This window comes from Agrilus planipennis, unplaced genomic scaffold, assembly GCF_000699045.2.
Source record: "Agrilus planipennis isolate EAB-ADULT unplaced genomic scaffold, Apla_2.0 scaffold166, whole genome shotgun sequence".
Taxonomy (NCBI): domain Eukaryota; kingdom Metazoa; phylum Arthropoda; class Insecta; order Coleoptera; family Buprestidae; genus Agrilus; species Agrilus planipennis.
Window position 1 is genome coordinate 703,041 of NW_020442437.1, and position 23,036 is coordinate 726,076.

Genomic DNA, 23,036 nt, shown 5'->3' on the forward strand with positions numbered 1-23,036 from the left:
TGGGTGTGGAAAAAAGTGGGAGGGAAATTGTTATACCTCTTTTTGCCTGCGTATTGGAGGCAGTAGCTGTCTCTGCAGCAGCAGCATACATGGGGTGCAGAACTGTACCCAGGAGGGGTCCACTAATCGCCGCCAATAGCAACGGCAGTCCGCAATAGTAGAACAACATGTTTCAGCAGCACGTTGTACCAATAAGTCCAAAGAAACACGCAACGAATGCAAACCACACGGTCGTAATCACGGTTACAGCATCATCTGCAATTTGTGGGGTTGTTAAGTTTAACATTATCGTTATCAATTTAACCCCTTTATCGTCCACTGTAACCATTTTAAACCCCTTCAACTTCACTTATACGATGCTTAAACGTGTCACAACTGTGTGTCACTTATGCAAAAATTTACCATATACCTACTAGTTACGTAAACAATTGTATTAACAAGTACCTATATTTAATACGATAATAGTGATCAAATGTCCACGATAAACGCGTTAACATGCATCACGCACCTACTATAACATTATGTCAACAAAAGCAATCGTAACGACGCTTACGCTAGTATAAAGACACGACGCGCACCAATCTTACTGTGATTTTCGTTTTCCTCCCGTGAACCGTGACGCTGGCGACGGACGGTAGCGAGAAGGCGAGCGTCGCGTTGTCGGTCGGTCGGTCGGTCGTGAGGGAGTGCATGCGCGTCTCTTCCCGGCTTCCCGGCAGAGCAAAGCGGAGGACCAGAAGAGAGAGCAAGCAGCCTCACGAGCCCCCGTTAGAAAATGCCCGCGCACACCAGCACGACCCAGCCCTGCGCTACAAACGTTGCTCTTGATGCTACAGCTCCAGCTTGCCTGCTAGCCAGCTCCTGCTCAGGATGCTGTCGCTTGCTCCTGAACTCTATTCCTGTCCCTGATGCTGCCACTGCTACTGCAACTAACCGTTTCCCGTTTGCTACCTTCAGACGACGTTTTTTATCCGAATCCGTCGCATATACATACCACTTTACACTGGCATATGAAAAATTTTCTATAAAATTTGTGTATTTTGTGAAGTAAACCACATACTTATATGTAAAATATTATCGAATGAAAGACCAGTACATGTACGTAGAATAGAATGTATCCTACTACCGAAAGGGTAGCTATCTTTTGAAATATGTAAATGTATTGAAGTTTATGAAGATTAAAATTTTAATATATTTTCAACTGTAAATTCGTTCATTCATAGAAATTCATAGAACTTGTTATATATATATAGCTCCAATTTCACTTTAACAAAAATATATACTTGCATATAACTGTTCAAAAATTGTGGCTGGCATGGCTCTTGAATATGAGAGCTTAAAATTGAATGTACAATCTTTTTGTGGTAAAATTTCCAACAAGTATTTGTCTATTTCTTTATTGAGGATTTCCACAGGACATACAATCCTGCAAATCTTTGCGTTACTCATAAATAAAAAAATATTGTGTCCAATCACGACTATATAAAAAAATTGTTATTTTGTTCTCTTCTTGGCAGTCATTGAAGGTAAGGATTCTTACGAACTAAATCGATTGACTAAAAAATGTGACAGAAAGTAGAAACTAGTCTAAAGATCAAAAATTATATTATGCTTAGGTATGATCTCACCGCGGGGTGAATACAACCCTTTATTTAGTGTGAAACATTTTGTATGTAAAAAATCAACATGAATCGGTAGAAAGGCTCATTTTAAGTAAAAAAGTTTATATGGCGTTTTTTATTAAAGTTAATAGAGTGTTCCATTTCCATCAATTCTTTGTCGTTTTCTATACTACAACCAATATCCGTTGTTAAGCTAGGTAAGTACTAACATTTTCCGAATGTATATATTTCCTGATTTGACGAAGTAACTAATACAATCACAGACATACATATGTGGTAGTTACAAAAGGATACAAGCTTCGTTCCTGAAAGCGATTATCCGAATGCAAAATGAATCTCTTGCCAGCCGGCCACCACCACCGTCAAGGTTACTGGTTGACTGAACACAGGCATGGGTATTGCTTCAGATTTTAACACTTAGTCAGTTCTTCGTCAACGGAAGGAATAACATGCAATAAACAGATTACACAGTACTCGGTCTATTGTCCATTCATACTACAAGAAGTAACTTCAATAAAGCAGTGATAACAGTCAATGAAACATTTTCCAAATCTTCATCACAACCACGAAGATTTCGTAAACAGCATATTAGGCCATTGAAGATGTCTATAAGTAAAGAACAATTACTTTGAAGGGTCTTTATGACTTATAATGTTAGTTTGACATATAAAAATGGTAAAATCACGAAGTTATTGAATTCCGGAATATGTTTTTGAGAGCCGACCGAAACCGCCTTCATCTTAGTTTTCTCACAATAACTCGAAACAAAGTAAAATTCTCGGTTTTTACTAGAAAACTTTTTTTATATACCTAATTGAATTTCCCATCGAAATACGTTTTTTAAAATCTTTTTATTCATTTCTAGTACTAATAGCAATGCAAAACATGTTATTTGTGAAAAATCGCGTTTTTGTGTTTTTTTCAGTAATTCGACCATAAGCCTTTTTGTGGCATCCTAGATATTATGTGGATCTTTGGTCGAAAGAAAGGCTTTGAAAAAGTGAAGAAATTTCTTTCTTTTTTTCCGTGTGACCACAAATGATATTTAGAAAAAGTATTCAAGGCAATTTCTTTACCAGTAAAAATAGAAGAATTAATGGTATTGAAAACTTCTACTATATAGAAAGTCGCACAGACACCTGTCGAAAAGCACCCGTAGAATAAACCAGAAGAAAAAAAATGGATTAGCGAACGCATAAGAACTATCAAACTCATGTGAACCACCTCACACTTCGCAAATAACGTATTATGACGTGGTCAGATAAATAATCAGGGACCTAAATGCAAAATAAATTTGAGGCATCAACTAAACAACTACACTATGAGATATAATGTTAACTAATAATAAATAGTAACAAAAGTAAAACGAGGATGAAGTTTTAGATATACATTTAAACAATAAGCATAAGCATTTTGAATAAAAGTCTGAACCGGTGTTAAAAATAGTGTTGGATTTTGATTAATAGACTGAATTAGAATTAAACTAGTTTAAATTTTCATTTATTGTGCGAAATATTAAAGATAATACGGAATGTATAAGTATTTACCTAACTGGGTGTCTTGTTTGGCAAACAAAATAGTTCCTATGCGTCAAACATTACTACTTCTGAAGGGCCGAAAGCCCTAGGACACTTGGGACTCCGGTGCACTTCACCGTTTGGTCACATGGTAGCTACTCCACTAAATACTAGTAGGAAATCGGGAGTACAAGTAAGTGATAATAATATTAGTAGAAACAATGAATAATAGGAAAAGTCCACTATTTTAACGCATAAATAAATACAACAGACACAAAATCCATCACATGAACCGAACCTATAAAACAAAATATCCATGATATCCAAGAAAATTAGATAAATACTTGGTGGTCTGAATGTTTACTGTTTTCGGGAAAAACTTTTTTGAAAGTAAAGGTAAGAGCCAGTATATATGTATGTATGTATGTGTTGCGTGTGTTTATGTGAGTGTGCGTATGTGCGTGTGTAGGTGTGTGTGTATGTGGGTGCATGAGTGCATACTCCGTGCGTGCGTGCGTGTGTAGATGTGTGCGTTAATTTTTTCTAATCAACCACCCATGAATACCTCAATAATGGTTTAAAAATTTATCTTACACTTAATTATTAATTTTTTCTTTCTTCTGGGTATTAATACCATGTCTACTCCAAATAGTACTGCATACTATTAGCGATTAACAAAACAGTTTTTTAATTAATTTATGTCATCATAGCCGTCTAAACATTATTTATCATGTGTAGTAGCGCAGTAGTGAGCTGTTGGTATTTATTAATTGTTCCACAACCAACACTGTTGTAGCTGTTTAGTTCTTAACGCAATTTGCCTGTACGTTGCCAATTCACCCCCAGGACCAGCTTCGGATTGCAACTCCTACTTTTTTACTTTTTTTTTGTCCCATAAATACATTGCATTATTTACCATGCGATTTCCTATTTCACCTAGTTAACGCCTACCAAAGCTTCCTACTTACTTCAGAAACACCCTATATAAATTCACAACCGTTAGAAGCAAAGGAGTTAAACAAACACGAAATGCGTGTGATTAAACTTTTCTACTAACTGTTCTCAAAACTGTTTTTTCTCCCTACGTCTCAATTTTTCTACTAATAGGTCGTATTTCTTTACAAACCTGATAAATGACACTTTTTTAATTACCTTCCCTCCTTTTTAATTAAAAGCCTCTTCAAGTTGTTTCAACCCAAAGTTTGATCACCACTCGGGGTGTGCTAGTTTTATGTCGCTTTTAAAAATATATACATATACAGAGTGTAACTGTAATCAATAATATTTAGAGAACAGCTCCTAGTAGCTTTTGGAACATAAAATGTTTTGACTTTGACTTTACAAAAAAGAAAATACTTTACTATAGTTTTGATGCCACTCTTCGCGAACTACAAATAGTTGCAATATGGAGATGATATGAGTAATATCGATTGTACAAATATTCAGAATCAAAGTCGCAGTCACCGTTCTCCATTTGGTATTAATCATTTTTTATTCCCTAGTTTGTTTAAAGTAGTATTAAGTTGTACATATCGAAACAGAATTAGTGCACAGACTTGTGAAACCAAAATCATTGTTTATTAACAGTTTATTTTGAATTTACTCAATGTCAGTTATAAAGTTCTTAAAGAAAACGAAAAGCGAAAATTAATATCATACATTTAAATGTATTTTTAGAATACTGTAGCTTGTATCTCACCTTCANTTTCTTTATATTTTTATTCGTTATCATATTTTTGTTAAGCACGTAGCACAACTCCAGCAACAACCCCACCGGCACCCCCGACTCGACTGAGTCAAGAAGAATTGGCAAATAAACATTGGCACTACATAGTGCGTTATTGTAAATTGAAGAAGCACTCGTATGTGGATGAGACATTTCCACCAGCTGCCAGCAGTCTATATTACAACCCTGCAGAAATCAAAGATTCACATATTGTCAAATGGAAGAGGGTAAAGGAAGTGGTCGTCGACGAAGCTGATAAGAACTTGTCTTGGGCTGTATTTAGACGGCCTCTCCCATCAGATATTTCTCAGGGTGATTTTTGTTTTAATTTTTCGAGTATTTACTTTATTGTTTTAAAAAGAGTCAATATAATTAATTGATATAGTAACACGGTGGCCTTTCATATTTTATTTCTTTCTTTGTTTTGTAGGTGTCTTGGGTAACTGCTGGCTTCTTAGTGCGCTTGCTGTTTTAGCTGAAAGGGAAGATTTAGTAAGAGCAGTGTTAGTTACAAGACAAATATGCCCACAGGGTGTATATCAAGTGCGGCTTTGTAAAGACGGTCATTGGACTACCGTCTTGGTAGATGATTTGTTTCCATGTGATAAAAAAAATCATTTGTATTATTCCCAGGTAAGTTATCCAGTTGTTACTTTTACCAAATATGAAATAAAACGTCTACATTGCCCACATTTTATCGTTACTAACGAATACAGTAGCCCTAACGACTCTAGTTCGTAAGTTACGCTTCATATTCTATTACTAAAAATTATATAACATTACTTTTGATTATGATTGATGTGATTTTATTTTTTACCATAAAAGTCAAGCTTGTTTCTTTTCTTTCCGATGTTGTTTCCAAAATAGATAATATGATTTTTTTTTTGGTTTTCTATTTAAATGAATGCAATGATAACAATTAGTTTTTCTGTAAATTATTGCTTGTTATTTATCACAGATCTCAAAAGTGGGACAGTACAACAGTTTCATCCACCGTTCCCATTGCAACTTTAGATCAGGGACTAGAAGAAGATTTTCAGCATATGCCAGGTATATATTTGCTTTGTTAGAATCAGGGTGTAAATGAAATTACATTTTCATTTGTTATATATTATCATCATCATCATAAGGTCATCAGTCCTAAGACTGGTTGGACACGTACCTCCACTCTTTCCTATCCTGAGCTAATCTTCGCATTTCCCTAAAACTAGAACAACCCACATCCTTAACTATTTGCGAAGAGTAATCTAATCTAGGTCTACCTCTACCCCTCCTAACTTCTGTTTCTGCCTCTAATATGTCTCTGACTAGACCTTCATGCCTNATGAGCATGCTCTTTATACATTTCCCAGTACATATAATTGTATTGCTCAATTTTCATTACTATTTGTACATATTTCTAACCTGCTTGACCAGGCTAAACGGAAACAACTATGGGTGCCTCTAATCGAAAAAGCGGTTGCTAAAATACACGGTTGCTATGAAGCTTTAGTTTCCGGTAGAGCTATTGAAGGCTTAGCAACATTAACAGGAGCACCATGCGAAAGTATCCCTCTTCAACCGTCATCTGTACCAACTCCAGCTGAAGATGAACTTGATACTGATCTTATTTGGGCACAGTATGTTTTTTTTTATTTTCACAGGATATTTATTAATTGTCACAACTATAGGTTGTTATCATCAAGACAAGCTATGTTTTTAATGGGGGCTTCCTGTGGTGGAGGTAACATGAAAGTAGATGAAGTCGAATATCAGAGAAGAGGTTTGAGACCTCGACATGCTTACTCACTTTTAGACGTTAGGGATGTTGAGGAATATCGCTTGCTGCAATTAAGAAATCCTTGGGGTAAGAACAAAATTGTTTATTAGGTCTAGTTACATGTATGTATATGTTGCATGAAGATTTGATAATGCTCATTAAACACATAAAAGTGGAAAAAATATGTATCATTTGTTCTACATGAATTTTAAATTTTTTTCTTTTTTAGTTTTTAGTCCACTGTTAGCAATTAAGCATTAAAATAGGACTAGAAAATAAAATTGAATCAAAATATTTTGGGTAAAATTTATGGTCCCCACCTGCTCCTTCTGTGAGTAAAACTAACAAAAAAAATTGAACCCCTCCACTCACTACGTTTACTTACGTAATGCTTGAGTTTGTAAAAATTAAATAGTAGCTATTTCTTAAAGTTGAACTGAAATATTGCAAAAGCAAATTATGATTATTTGATAAATTTTTCCCTAAATTAAACAAAATTTCTTCTTTAGAATTTGCACTAACTTAATAATTAATTTCTTTAATTTTTCATAAATAATACTGAACCTTATTTCTTATCACTTTTTAGGTCATTATGTTTGGACAGGGGACTGGTCAGATAATTCAGATTTATGGACTGCTCAATTACGTCATCAGTTAATGCCCAACGGTCCACAAGACGGTACATTTTGGATTTCTTTTGCAGATGTTTTAAAATATTTTGACTGCATCGATATTTGTAAAGCAAGAAATTGCTGGAACGAAGTTAGGCTCAATGGCATCTTACCGCCCTTTGCATCACAGCAACATCTTTCGTGCATCTTATTAACCGTTGTTGAGCCTACAGAAGTCGATCTCACTCTTTTTCAGGTAATAGTTTGTACGTCTATTCTTTTCTTATCAATAAATAAAAATGAAATTAATTAAACGCTAAATTGTAAATACGATTATTTTTGTCCTTGTATAGGAAGGTCAAAGAAAATCTGAGAAATCTCTTAGATCTCAATTGGATCTGTGTATAGTTGTATTCAAGGCTCGGAGTCAAAATCAGATTGGTGGTTTAGTAGAACATAGCAAAAGACAAGTTCGGGGATTTGTCAGTTGTAACAAAATGTTAGAGCCTGGTGAATATATTTTGGTTCCCTTAGCTTTCAACCATTGGCACACAGGACTCATTGACGCTCAAGCATATCCAAGGTAATTTTTTTGTACATTGGGATTTTTATTTAATATTCTGAAAAGGAATTAGCTATAGCTATTTTCTGTTGGACATATTGTAAGATTAATTGTCTAAGTTTTCGATGGATTTGAATATCCAAAATTCATTAAATTTATAAATAACGGGCTTTATTTTTAATAATATAGAAATGCATAGATAAATTATGTTTGTTTTTAAGCTATGGAAAACGTTTGTCTGTATTTTTGTATTTAACGATTATTTTATGTTTATTATGATGGAAAATTATTCATTATCTTTTGAGTATTTTTTTGTTCTTTCTTGTTTGATGTATAGATAAAATTGAAAAATGCGTGTTGCATGATTCCATGTTTTGTTTTATAAACTTTGCAGGTATGTCCTTGCGATACATAGTTCGAAAAAAGTTTGTGCTCAACAACAAACCCCCCCTCCACATAACCTTGCGGACGCTATAATATCCCTCACGTTAGCTCGAGGACAAAGACATGAGGGCAGAGAGGGTATGACCGCTTATTATTTAACCAAAGGATGGGCAGGACTTGTCGTGATGGTGGAAAATCGTCATGAAAACAAATGGATTCATGTCAAATGCGACTGCCAAGAAAGTTACAACGTTGTCTCAACGCGTGGTACCTTAAAAACCGTAGATTCTGTGCCACCTCTTCATCGACAAGTTATTATCGTGCTTACACAGCTGGAAGGAAGCGGTGGCTTTTCAATAGCCCACAGACTCACTCATAGACTAGCCAATTCGCCAGGGTTATATGATTGGGGCGCTCCAGGAACGTCACATGATCCAGATTTGGACTACCAGACCATAGGACTTCACAGTCCTCGTTTAATTACGTAAAAAGCAAGAAGAGGCCTATAATTCAAAATAATTAAGCCATATTGTCTTCTTTGTTAACGTATTTTGGAGATCTGATGGGGATAATTGCTTTATGGTGAGTTTTTAGAACATTAATCATTCAGCTATATTTTTATTGGGATAGAAGTACATAAGATACAATTTGGTACTCGGTATAAAACAATTAATTATTTTCCAAATTTTGGAGCTCTTTTAGGTTACTAAAAAAATTTACTAGCAAAAGTTGTGCTTTAATTTTTCAAGTCTGTATACGTATGTAGGAATAAAGTTTAAATTTAATTTAATTTTAATAAATATCGGTAGTTTATTTTCAGAAGGACATTTTTGTTTAAAAAATAATTCTGTCAACAATAATTAAGGGATTTATTTTCGATAAATTTCAATACAATAATTGAATAAGAAATTATAATTTAATTTGTTCAAAGTTTTGCTCACTTATATGATATTTAAGTATGTTTAAAAGTATATTCAATAAACTTGTTTGGGATTTAATATGTTATTAACCAAATATACGAAATAATAAGGGGTTCATAGTAATTGGTTGTATTGTGATATTATTATTATTATTATTAGAAACAATTATCTCTTGTTCTTATAGCAATATCTATACACAAGACTTCTTAGCATAAATTCTCAACTTTTTAAAATTTACACATACTACACATTCTCATTATTTTATTAATATGTATAAGGAAGTATATTAATAAGGATGCTTTTGTAAACACAAAAAAATGGGACTGTTAAATTCTTCTACGTAACTTTTGCAAATTATGCAAGTACAATATTTTAGGCAATTGTTGTGTATGCAAGCATGTGTTGAAAAATTAAGTCTGATTTTGTTTTTCTAAGTAACGTGCTATACTTTAGATAAAAGGGTAATTCATTTTTGTACTAGTCAATGCAAGAGATAGGACTAAAACCCCCAAAAATAAGACAATATGGCGTGTTAAACAAGAAAATAAACATGATTACGAAAAAAGACACGAGAGGGATATTATTAAATACAGAAAACTATTGATTTGTCGATAATTTTTAAATGCAAATTTTCGTTAATAATTTTGTAAAAAAAAAGCATAAAATTTTTAGTATAAATTTGGTTATCAAAATGGCTGTGACACAAACTGGGAAGTATTATCACCATTTATTCATCATATTTTAATTTTGTTTTTTTTTAGTTTTTGTTTTATTATAAATATTGTCAACCTTTAAAAACCTCGTTCAATAATTAGTACTTAACCGTTTCTGAGATAGCGTCCACCAAAATACTCGAGGTAGCTACAGGCTCTATGCGTGGAATGAGAATAAAACGGATGGTCTAAAACGTCTTCAAAGCATGCGATACGACGATTTATGACGTTTTCAGAAGCCTATCTCGATATTTCCAAAACGTGTATTTTATTTAGATTCACGAGGTNTATTCCTTAATTTATTAATTAACTACTCAATTATTATAAACCCATACATTAAAATAATAAAATACATTATAATCACATAAATTATGCAAACAATTTTTGTTTTATTAAGCATCTGTATTTTCTAAAAAGTTATTATCTTTACCTACTTAATAATATCCCTCCTGTCGATTGATTTCCTTTATTTCAGAAGACTGCTTTTTGAAAAATAGTTCTGTTTTGTTACATTTAGTTTTTGAAGTGATTATAGTGTTAATTTCGTTTTTAGAAGAAAAAAGTAACAAATGTGTGCTATTTTTTCAGGCATTCTTTTATTATAGTAACTAGTTTTACTAAATAATTGTGTTACACATGTGCATTCCAATTTTGAGACTATCATTGTTCTTTTTGTTGTACTAGTACTGAAATAAAAAGATATGCATATATCTATAAAAAGTTGCATAAGAATCGTTTTAACGACTTGTAGTTATACATTTTTTGTGGTCCTTATTATTGAAAATGTGCAATTGCTTTAGAAGGTAGATTAAAATCGTTTGATTTGTTTTTAGTAGATGATGTCAAATGGAATTATAATTTATAAGACGTTTATATTAATAAATTGTTTGTTTTGTGTAAAATATATTTGCGTCTTATTACTTTATAAAATCCAAATCCAGTTTATTAATTAAATATAATTCTTATGGATTCTATTATGTGCATTGCTTTGCTGAATATTGGCCTTCTATGCAATAGCATCAAAATTTGAAACAGAATTATTAGATGTTAGTTGTTTTGTTATGTACATTGCAAAAAAAAGCGAAATTTCATTAATTTATTGATCTGTAAATATACAAAAGCAAACGAACAAAAAATGATTTCACATCATTATCATTCCTTGCATATTTGATGTAAGTAACCAATAAATTATAATTCATAAATAACGTGAGACATTCAATAAATAGTAATTATACTTTTACTATATAAGCTACTGCCCTTCCAAGTTCCGATTTTACTAATTTTGACGTTACATAAACTTTTTGATTAGTTACATCAACTGTAAACGAGCTATTTCTTGGCACCAAAACTTTATCTTCCAGTGGTTTCTCTGTAACCGGTATTTTGTTTGGTCCAAACACTGGATCCTTGTACTTCCAAATTTCAACATTATGTATATCTAAAAAGATATTATCAGTCTCATTTTCAGCTATTTAGAATTCAATATTTATGCTTCGTTATCTTGAACTCTTGCTAAATTGACATAATATACATTTACGTAAAGTATTAGACTATGCATATTTTTATTTATAACAGTTTAGCCACGAATAAAACTGAATGTATCGTATTTATGACACTAACAAATATTAACATTATTATAGGAACAATTTAAACACTAGATTTCCATTGTTCCACATTAACTAAATTTAAATTTTGCCCTACAGCTGAAATATGCAATTATTGATTATAGTAAATTAAAACAGTAGACAATCAATGGTGTGAACCAAAAAAAATCACAATATCGAACCCAAGATTAGTATGTAATAAACGAACAAAATTAAATTAAAACTGACTGTAGACGTGTTATGACATTCACCTAATTTTTTCGATTGAACATTTACTAACAATACAGACACACTCTTACACAATTGTCTGTAGACTTCATAATAACTATTCAGTCGGAACAATTGTTGAGTGATTATTAAATATTTCATTGATACAGTACACTCTTTTACTTTTACAAACTAAACAAGCATACGTAAAAATACATAACAGTAATAAATACTCATTAAGATAATTCTAGTTGAAAGAACATTAAGGTCTCAATGAATATTCGTTAATTTATACACGACCTAGCATAATTAATACTGTGTTCAAATTATGGGGGAATCCCGTTATGCAATGTTCACACTTTCGATTTTGAGAATATATGAGAATTTGATAACAAAATATTTTTGGTAAAAACAATGCAATCTTAATTACCTTTAAGTAATTTAACATCTTTTGCAAGTCGACCAATAACTTTTTCATAACTGTCGCCTTCTTGAATCTTCACATAAAACGAGAATAGACCATTACCGGGCTCGGGATTGAAAAATTCTACTTTAACTCCAGGTTTAGTGTCAAAAATAATGTACGGTTGTCCTGGACAACATTCTTTGGTTCTTTCGGGTGCGCCTTCTTCATCTGTATACCTTAATAATAGGTCTTCAAGCTATAAAATTCAAAAAAATAATTTTTGAATAAAAACTCTATTAGCTTAAACTCACGTCCAAGGTATTCGCCAGATAAGTTTGGCTCTTCTTTAATACGTCCATTTCGTCAAATTCGAGTGTTACAGCGAGGGCTTTTGATCCTAATTGGTCTAATTTTTCTCGAGTAGCTTGAACAAAAGGCATTACCCTTTTCATATATTTTTGAAGTTCAGGTTTTTTTGAAAACTCAGTAGACAATGTTTTATTATCAGGCAGAGATCCTTGTTTCTTAAAACAAAATAATAAGAAATGCACAAATGCAACAATAAAAATGCGGCCACTCACATTCTACTTACATTATAAAAGTTCTGAAGGGTTTGAAGAATACAATGTTGCCAGGGCGGAAAAGTTTTAGCAACCCAAATCGTTGCAAAAGTCGGTTTTTCGATGACAGTAGGTTTAGGGTTATTCTTAGTTGCCCTTGGCCCTTGAAGATGGGTTTTTAGGTAAACTCTAAAAGAGTGAGCAGCTTCCATTAGATATTCGGAAGACTTAATAAGTGGATAATCTATCTTTCCTGCCGCTGGCCAGGTGGCATTTAAAATGCTACCCTTCTGTAAAATATATCACAAAAGTTACGAAATATTGTAATATTTTGATTAAGAGAATAGAAGTGTAACAAATTAGAATGCTTGCCTTTCCCACTAATTTCCATATATGTTCAGAAACGTGAGGACAAATAGGAGATAAAAGAAGCGCCTGCACTTCTATAAATTGTAAAATAAGATCCTTATGCATGCCCTCCATTATAGTTAGGTCACGGTACTTATCTCTTACTGTTTGCAACTCGAAGAAACCCGTTCTAAGAGCTTCTTTAAATAATAACTTATTATACTGCGCGTCTGTCTCTTCAATTTTTAGAAACAATTCATTATGAAAAACTTTGTCATTAAACGTGTTTGCAGGACCAGTTCTGAAAGAAATTGAATTTGGTAGAGATCAGACAGTACTTATCAACTTATTAAAATAATCCGCCAAATTTTGAGTCACACTGTATGCATAATATATTACACTAATTTTTAAATAGAATAAACGAAAGACAATGTGCTACCATATTAAAAACGAATGAAAACTTTTTTTAAACGATTAACGTCTTATAAGTGTTTACCTTAAAGTTCCCTTCGTTTCCAAAATTTCCTTCACCCATTCAATGAAGGTGTAAAGTCTTAAAATTCCAGCATCTGCCGAACTTTCTACAAAATTTGCATCTTCTATAGAATCGCCTGCGTCAGCTAAACACAATCTCATCCCGTCCGCGCTAAATTTTTTCGTCGCCTCGCTAAGTGTTAAAAAGTTTCCTTCTGACTTGGACATCTTAGATGAATTCAGTAACAGGTGACCATTAGCCCTAATTCCCTTAGGCCATTTGCTTTCATCATTAGGCCAAATGGCGCAATGATTGAAAATATAGTAAGTCAGATGGTTCTGAATCAAATCTTTTCCAGAGACACGCAAATCTACTGGATACCAATATTCGAATTCACGTTTCATTAGATCTAGGTATTCTTTCTTAATGCCACACTTTGCAGGATAAGGAACGTTTTTGAAGAAGACATAATCCCAAACTTCAGGAGTAAGTTGTTCTGCTTTTATTCCAAGAGCATTTGGTTTGTCACCCTTGAAAGTGTTGCCCTGTAGGAGATGGGCCACAGTATAATATGCGTTGTATATTGTGGAGTCTGACAACGACTCAATAAGCCATTCCTCAGCCCATGGAAGTTTACTTCCTAAACCGTACTTTCTAGAGCATGCATACTCATGAAGCCAACTAAGACAACTCTGAAAATTCTTTCTAACTTCTTCGTGATACAAATTCATTCCTTCTAGGCATTTATTGGCCTGTTTTTTCCAAGATTCTTCGCCATAATCAAGGAACCACTGATCACAAAGAGCGACAACACACTCGTCTCCCGAACGTGACATAACTGTTTTTTCTGGTTCATAGTAAATTACAGCTTGATTTTGATCTACCAACAGCTTCTGTAGAGATTTTTTAATACTTTGTACCTTTTTGCCGGCAAATTCGCCTACCAACATAATCTACAAATTTAAACAATTGAACAATTAATTGATGCTTTACAGTCAATTCCTCCACATTAATAACTTTGAAATAGTATCATTAATAACTTTTCTAACAGGTACCTTCGAGCCATAAAAATTTAATAGCACTTCTATAAGATGTTTAGGCAGGTCTGAGAGAAATTTCATTCAATTCTGTTGGTCATTTGTTTTTTGGAGAGAACTCCCTTAACCAAATTTTCTTTTCCATTTAGTTATATTATCAGTTATAGGTATTTTCATTCAAACTTCAGGAGAATAAAACATTAAGCAACTTCAATTTTTAATAATTTACGCAAAAAATATTAGATTTACATCTAGTAGAGATCACGAAATCCTTTAATTATTGACTTATTTCTTTATTTAAAATAAGCAAAACTTACTCCATCATAAAATCCTTTTAAGTAAACCATTTCTTTAGCAGTAGCAAGTTTGTCCTTATCATTCTGGCTCTGTATCTTTAATTTTTCGTAAGCAGTGACTGCAGAAAGATGCCCAAACCCAGGAACGTCTATTATAGGCACTGGCTCATAAGGTAATACCTATACAAAAAATAATTTAGGATATTTTCAAAAATATTATTGCATTTTTACCATCTCATCTAGAAGTTTGTATTTTTCTCTGAACGGCTCCTTTTTCTTTAAATCAACCAGAGCAGCATAATCGTCTGGTGAATCAGAAGGGACACTGGTCACAACACCTGTACCCTTGTCATCTTTAATAGTTAGCATTGGTAAAACATAAATTTTTTCATAGCAAGTCAAAGGAGCTTTAACAGCTACACCCATGATATCCTAATTAAAGAGGAATAAATACTTCCATAACTAATGCTAAAAATTTTTAACTCATACAGTGTAAAACCTACTTGCCCAATGAATTCCACCAATACTTCAAATTGACCTTCTGTCTTTGTAAAATTTTGATAGGACATATTTCTGGCGGCACGTTTTGTTGATATAAATATATCCCCCGATCGTGTTTCAAAGGCAATGTATTTCATATCAGGACGAACCCAGCAATTTGTCTGCCCATACATCGTCTCAGGACGTAATGTGGCAGCAACCAAAAATACGTTTTTATCTTTAAAAACACTAAAACACCCTATTTTCATTTTTACCATTTATTTTAGCATAATCAATATAAAAATAACCTTATTTTCGGTGGCAGTGGTCCTAACACTTTCATCTTAATTAATGTGTACTCTTGAGGACCGACTCCTTCTCCTGAAGATCGATCATGATCCATACAAGGCTGGCCATCTTTTGGTGAATAAATGGTGTAACGTTTCCCAAATTGTACTTTGTTCCTCTCCTTTAGCCTAATAAATTGCCATCGTACAAAAGAATTGAAAAAGGGATTAGCTTCAGTTGTAATAAAAGTACGCCGCCAATCTGTCTATGAAAACAAATAAAAACGAATTTATATATTTACTATGAATGGACTAGCATGATAATGAGCCCCACAATAGTATGCTTTTTATAAGTAAAAAATGTCGTTATTTTCATTTTACAAATTTTGAAAAAATAAATTAAAAAGAAATACGAATACAATTTACAAAGACTGCAAAATTTATATTTTTTTTTAAGCAGATTCATTTTCCTTACTACTGAAGCAAGGAAATAAGTAACACTTTTTTTTTGTTATTACTTAAACCAGAGAAGAAATTAAAAAAAAAATGTGTAATCAAAATTTAAAATTAGTGGTCACTAAACTTAGATGATGAAATTCATGTTCAATATCTGCTTACATGTTGACTTACATGTAATCCTATAGCTTTCAGATCTTGAACTGTAAGTGGAGGAAAATAATCAAGCCAATAATTTTCATCTGCAAACTTTGCTATTTCTTGATCATTTAAACCTAAACTTTGCATAATTTGCCACTGGTATTTTGCAGTGCCAGCTTTTGCCATTGCTTTGCTCTAAAGGAAATTAACTTCATTAAATAACAGAAAAAATATGTATAATATAGAGAACAGAATGAGCATTAACATGTTTCAAATTTTAATAAGTGGAAATCTACATATGTTTTGGGTAGCATTTGTCTTTTTATGATAGCAGCTAAAAGCTAATATTAGAATAACAAAATGCATCCACTTTACAGTCCAGTAATGTTGAGTATATAAAACAACGTATTAATTCAGTATTACAAATATATTACAGTAATTGTTAACTATGACACTGCTTTCTAAATCAGATCAAGAATTTACAGTCTTGTTACCATAAATAAAAATAAAAGAGGCCTCCAAGAATAAACATTTAAATTAATTAGATTTATTATACATTCTAATATCATCAAATATCGTTTTTTGTCCTGTCTCCATACTGTTTTAGAAATGCTGAGTTATATGATGCAGAAATGGTAATATGTCTGTTGTGATATTTATTTTCTTTTAATCTAGTTTGTAAAAAAAGGTATGAATATAAAAATTTAAATAGCATACCTAACTAACAGTGCAAGTGTATTATACCTTAGATAATACCACAGAAATTTACAGCAGTCATTCCTGGAACAGAAACAATTTGAATGAGATGAGATCAAGTTCAATTGTTTAACCTGACAACCTGTTCCAGGAGTTGAGTACAAAATTAGTTAGAAACTGAGTGCAGGCCATGGTCTTTGTGTGTTTCTTAACGAGTTGAAGACCATGTTAGTTAATTATGTAGTTAAATCTTTGTCAATATTGCATACTTACTATTCTTGATAGGAGCTATTTACCCAAAGCATATGTATTTCAAAAATGCTTCAAACTTCAGTGTCCAAAAATCTTTTATGAAAAACAAATATTTTTATTATTTACCTTCTTTCCTTTAGCTTTATCTTTAAGCACTAACTCTTCGTTATCCACAACTTTCACCTGTTCATATTCTGGAAAATTGGGTGGACATCCGTACAGTTCAATTTCCCTCTTCAATTTATCTGCACAGGCTTTAATTGGCATACCAGTACAGTGAAAGCCAAAAGGAAAAAGTGAATGTTTCCCTTTAAGACGTTGATAGCGCGATGCAAATTCACATTTGGACAATGAAAAGGCATGACCTAAATGTAATCTTCCGTTCATATAAGGGAAAGGAAATGTACAGAAAAACTTTTCATCAGATTTTTGTCTTGGTTTCTCAGGGGCATTTACTTCAAACAACTTTTCTTTCTCCCATTGTAACTGGACTTCGTGCTCTATCTTTTGCAAATACTCCACTTTAAACGTTCCTTTCCTCTCTAAAGCAGCCTGAAATATTAAATGTGTGGCAACCATATGGTCAACTTGCATCATTCAAAGTAAAATGTAAATGATTTCAAAATCAAACCACATGTAAATTTAATACTTACCATTGCAAATAATTGATAATACTCTTTTAAAGTAAAATGATACCAGAAGTAGATTAGTTCAGCTCCCTTAGCTAGATCCTAAATTACATAGCACACCGACAACATAAACAAAACCTACAATTCTTGTCATGCCCATAACCTGCTACAACCATAGATTCTATGCATCTATGATCTATATCTGTCTATATCTATGTATAGATTCCACAGATAGATTTTTACAACCTACAAACCATAAAGTATTATATGCAGATCCTTTATCTATGCTATAACCATAAATCATAGATCCCTTAGATAAGTTACGAAACCTATTGACTGGCACATCCGCTAATTTATATTTATTTTACTAATAAATTGTGCGTCATTTGCAGGTTCTAAATATATACATAGCGTATTGTATGTATTAGTTTTGTTTAAAGAAATAAAAACTGTTTTGGGTGCTGGGAGAAATTTAATGTCCATTTATTCGAAAACTACTCAAGCTATCAAATTTAATTAACAATGATCGATTGCGCGTCGTTCATGCTTGAAAACTGAGCTACTATGGTAAGCAAACTTTATCTCTATAATATTTTTTGCAAATAATAGTTAAATTATATTTCAATAATATCATTAGTATTCCTAATACACGTGCGCGAAACGAAATAATACAAGCACATCATAGACTAGAGATTAAATAAATATTTAATCTATAATCATAGATATTCTATAATTATATATAAATTATGATTCGCCATTTACCCTTTGTAGATTTATTATCTATGACTGATACCATGGGAATAGTGCAGACTAAACCTGGCAGATGACGGTGTTTACAACCGTTTAAAGATTTTGAGTTGCATGAGAAAAACAGCATTCGATCATTAAAAATATCGTAATTTTTATTTACCGTTTATTTATCTATCATCTATGACTAGTACAATGATAGCCTTCTTGCGAGACTTGTTTACCTTAAGATATTGTGTAGGTAATTAAAATGAGAATACATAGAATAAGAAAAAATTCATTAATAATCCTTTATATTCATGCAAAATGAGCAGTACATTCATGCTTATTAATGTAACTAAGTATTTATATTTGCCATTTGAATTTGCGCTTATTAGCTGTTCACATTTTCTGTTTCCATGTTAATTATATATTTAAATATTGTTTTGAAGTTTAACAGGAATTTCACACAACGTTTGGACATCATGTGTAGTTGGCCTGTGATTGTAGCAGTCCGCATTTCATCCCAGTGTGGAGCACTTTCCTTTTATTCACTGAAAGCAGAAACAACAAAGGCAAGTGACAAACTTTTAATTTATAAGATTAAATTAAAAGACTTGGTTATTGCAAAAAGATTGTTTATTAAAGAAGACACTGTTGGATATTTTGTTTTCACAATGAAGACACGTAATGGTGTTTAAGTTAAGTTTAAAAATGTAAAGTATAAAAGGTAACAGTACAAAAGAAAAGAAAAGATGTGTTACAGATAAAGGAAACTTGATGACTGACTAGATAAAACAAACTTAAGCATACAAAACTATCCTCCGATCTACCCTTTTGCCAAAAGAATTTAAACTTATCCTAACTGAAACATTCAAATAGTCCAATAACAACAAACCTTATAATTACTCTAAAGGGTCTGTACATTCGCATGTATGTAATATGATCCTTCTGGGATCACTCTAAGCAAAAGGCTACAGTGATAGACTGCGTCTCAATGACGCCAACCTCGGGGTACAACCACATTCAAACGAAACACATGCAAACGAGCTGACCCATAACTACATCTAAACAAAATTGTGATTATCAAATATATAGATATACACAAAAACTCAATAGAAACAATTCCTAATGCATATTTGGGTAATTTATTGTCACTTTTTATTTTTTTTTATATTCGTGTGAACATTGGAATAAATGAGTGAGGGGTCAGTATCAAAAAGTATATTTGTGTGCTGTTAAATTTGGCTAATTTTTTGCTCTAGTAAAACATGTGTTCATAACATTTTGTCGTTTTGTATGGTAGTCCTAAATAATCATTTTACACACTTTTTAGCTTTTGCAATAAAAGGTAGGGCGTGAATAATTGATAATTTCAGATGTAACGCACTTTTTGGTTAAAAAGTATATATTTTTTAAAAATTTTCCTGGTTTATTCTGTTATCGGTTTAAAAAGTATAAATAATATTTCTGGATTTATTATAGGGGCGAAAATTGGTTTTAATTGTCACAATTTCTGAGCAATTATAAGTATGCAATCGAATTTACATTGGTGCATGTATGGTTGCATACGAGATGTTTTTCTTCTACATTATTTTCTTCTGTCTTTTTTGCGGAAGTGTCTGTAGTCAGGGCGGTTCAATACTACTTCACTGCTTAATTAAATTGTCGTCAATGCCGTAAATTTTTTAAATATTGCTTGTCCATGCTTTTTTAATGAATGAGTTTTTGTTGGTGATTTATGAGACGTTGTTTAAAAGTTTGATAACAATAAATAAAAACACATTTAAATGTTTTAGGAATAGATTTTATTAGAATTCAGTTTAGTAAACTCTATTTCTGAAACATTTATGGGTGTGTTAAATATATAATTAATTCGAAGGATAAAAACATTTGTTGAATTATGAAATAACAAATATGTAAATTTTTATTGTTTCTATCCCAGAATAATTTTTTAATATTAATATTTGATAATAGTAAATAAAAGCACGTTTTTGACAGTATATAAAAACATGTTTCAGGCATAGAATTTATTAAAACTGAGTTTTAGTACATATTTTAAAAATTAGTCTGCGAAAGAAATACTGAAAATTTCGTACGTATTTACTATTTCTCAATTCAAAAAATGTTTTTATCTTTAGAATTTTCAAGTATTTCGCGGTAGTCTATAAACTGCCAGGATATTCAGACAATCTCGTTCCCAATTGTACTTGTGTGATTATTATAGCTTGGGAGCTCGTGGCAATATGGGCATATGATTAGCTCGTCCTTGAAAGTGATAAACAAAAGATTTTTGAAACGTGAATCGTATAAAATAGGTAGCAGTCAAATATCGCTGATTTTGTGAAAAACGTAATTTTATAATTGCAAAAAAAGGTCTCCTAAATTATTAGCTTGTCTGCCATTAATACATTGCGTTAATTTCACTAAATAGATGCTAAAAAATCTCAAGTAGACATGTAAGTTGCTGCGTATTTTTTTTTAATTATTTTAAACTTGTAAAAAAAAGGTACTAAGTCATATTGCTCGTCGACGAATTATTTTTTAAATTGTCTTTTTCATCCGAACAGATGTTATTAAAGATATCAATAAATACTTAACAAAAATTAAATATTTTCAAATATAAAGTACAAAATGATAAACTATAATATATAGGTACAGTTGAACCTCTATAACTCGAACATCAAGGGAGTTGCCAAACAATTCGAGTTATAGAGTTTTCGACTTTTGGAGGTTTTCGACTTATCGAAGTTCGACTTAAAGAGGTGTGTGTATATATATATACTCAATATCGTCGTCTGGTTAATTTCTAATTAAATATTGTCGTCACTGATTGATTCTTCCTCTTCATCCATTACATCACCCTCGTCTACTGAAATAAATAACACATTAAAATTTGGTTTTCACTTAATTATATAAATTAATCAACAATAATAAATTACCTGTTTGCTCATCTTGTGGTAATTCTTGTAAAAAGTCCTTGTACGACGAAGGCACTTGGTTCCCGTCAAACCATTTAAAGTTTAATTGATCTTCATTTTAGATCCATCTGTAATTAGTAACTTCTGTATTCTCTAAAGGATCGAAAATTGGTTTTAAATGTTACAATTTCTGAGCAATTATAAGTATGCAACCGAATTTACACTGGTGCGTGTATGGTTGCATATGAGATGTTTTTCTTCCACATTATTTTCTATAATTTCTGAGTAATTGTTAGTATGCAATCGAATTTGTACGGTGTGTGTATAGTTGCATTCGAGATGTTTTCCTTCTACATCGTTTTCCTCTGTTTTTTTTGTAAAAATGTCTGTATTCAGGGCAGTTCAATACTGTCACTACTTAATAATTACATTGTCGCCAATGTGGTAAATTTTTTAACTATTTCTTGTCCACGCTTTTTTAATGAATGAGTGTTTGTTGGTGATTTATGAGACGTTGTTTAAAAGTTTGATAACAATAAATAAAAACACATTTAAATGTTTTAGGAATAGATTTTATTAGAATTCAGTTTAGTAAACTCTATTTCTGAAACATTTATGGGTGTGTGAAATATATAATTAATTCGAAGGATAAAAACATTTGTTGAATTATGAAATAACAAATATGTAAATTTTTATTGTTTCTATCCCAGAATAATTTTTTAATATTAATATTTGATAATAGTAAATAAAAGCACGTTTTTGACAGTATATAAAAACATGTTTCAGGCATAGAATTTATTAAAACTGAGTTTTAGTACATATTTTAAAAATTAGTCTGCGAAAGAAATACTGAAAATTTCGTACGTATTTACTATTTCTCAATTCAAAAAATGTTTTTATCTTTAGAATNCTTAGGACTGACGACCTCATGATGATGAGAATAATTTTACCAATAGCCAAACATGAACTAATAATATATATATATAAGTATTACTTTTTTTTTCAGTTTTAAAAATTCATACTATATTTTCGCAGTAAAAAAATGGCAGACTCTTATTCTGTAAATTTCATTGACGAGCAAGTCATATAAATTTTTAAAATTTAATTACAAAATTAATTACTCATTAATGCATGGACATATACGTCTGACAATTAAATTTATCTAGTAATCTTGTTAAGAACTATTAGTAAAAAAGTGCCGGACGCAATTATTTTCCTGAACCTATGCTATGCATTTTTAGGATTAGTGTTACATCTTTCCAATATGTAATAATAAATTTGTCACTTCATATTAGTCTGTAGATTAGAGAAGTCGCTTGCTTCAACTTTAAGCTTTTTGCAGTTAATTAATATAATAATTGTTTTTAAAAATAAAGTTTCATTAATTAAAAAGATAATTGACGCTGCGAACGGGATCCGCAGAGACTTTAACTTCAGAATAATTCATCGCAAATAATTCGGAAAGTCGTGAGTTTCAACTCTTTGTTGCGAATACGAAAATCGTCGGGCATAAAGTGTTGCGTGAACATTAACAGTGAATGCCGAATTGGATAGACAAATTTAGACATCGATCCCGCCTGTTGGAGGAGACTACAAGGATGTTTTTATCAGTTAGCCTGTATGTCTTTGTAATCCTTTTAAGTAATTCCATTGCGTCCCTTTAATACGTACGTTAAATATATAGAGATAGAATTCCTATTA

At 31.9% G+C, this 23,036-nt stretch overlaps 2 protein-coding genes across 2 annotated transcripts; one reads left to right on the forward strand and one right to left on the reverse strand.

Moving 5' to 3' along the window:
• Positions 1 to 775: 775 nt before the first annotated feature.
• Positions 776 to 9,914, forward strand: LOC112906363 (calpain-D-like). Its single transcript, XM_025980321.1, has 8 exons — positions 776 to 935; positions 4,884 to 5,177; positions 5,296 to 5,498; positions 6,282 to 6,484; positions 6,536 to 6,711; positions 7,211 to 7,491; positions 7,589 to 7,818; positions 8,192 to 9,914. Exons 1-8 carry the CDS (start codon positions 776 to 778, stop codon positions 8,667 to 8,669), a joined length of 2,025 nt encoding a protein of 674 aa, XP_025836106.1. The 3' UTR covers positions 8,670 to 9,914.
• Positions 9,915 to 10,896: 982 nt separating this feature from the next.
• On the reverse strand, positions 10,897 to 17,865 carry LOC108739425 (leucine--tRNA ligase, cytoplasmic). The gene is made up of 13 exons (XM_018473325.1): positions 17,713 to 17,865; positions 17,186 to 17,611; positions 16,145 to 16,306; positions 15,536 to 15,780; positions 15,251 to 15,476; positions 14,979 to 15,179; positions 14,769 to 14,927; positions 13,436 to 14,367; positions 12,964 to 13,240; positions 12,624 to 12,881; positions 12,343 to 12,555; positions 12,056 to 12,287; positions 10,897 to 11,252 (listed from the first exon to the last, which is right to left on the reverse strand). The coding sequence occupies exons 1-13, from the start codon at positions 17,713 to 17,715 to the stop codon at positions 11,044 to 11,046; spliced, it is 3,543 nt and encodes a 1,180-aa protein (XP_018328827.1). The 5' UTR covers positions 17,716 to 17,865; the 3' UTR covers positions 10,897 to 11,043.
• Between the last annotated feature and the right edge of the window lie 5,171 nt (positions 17,866 to 23,036).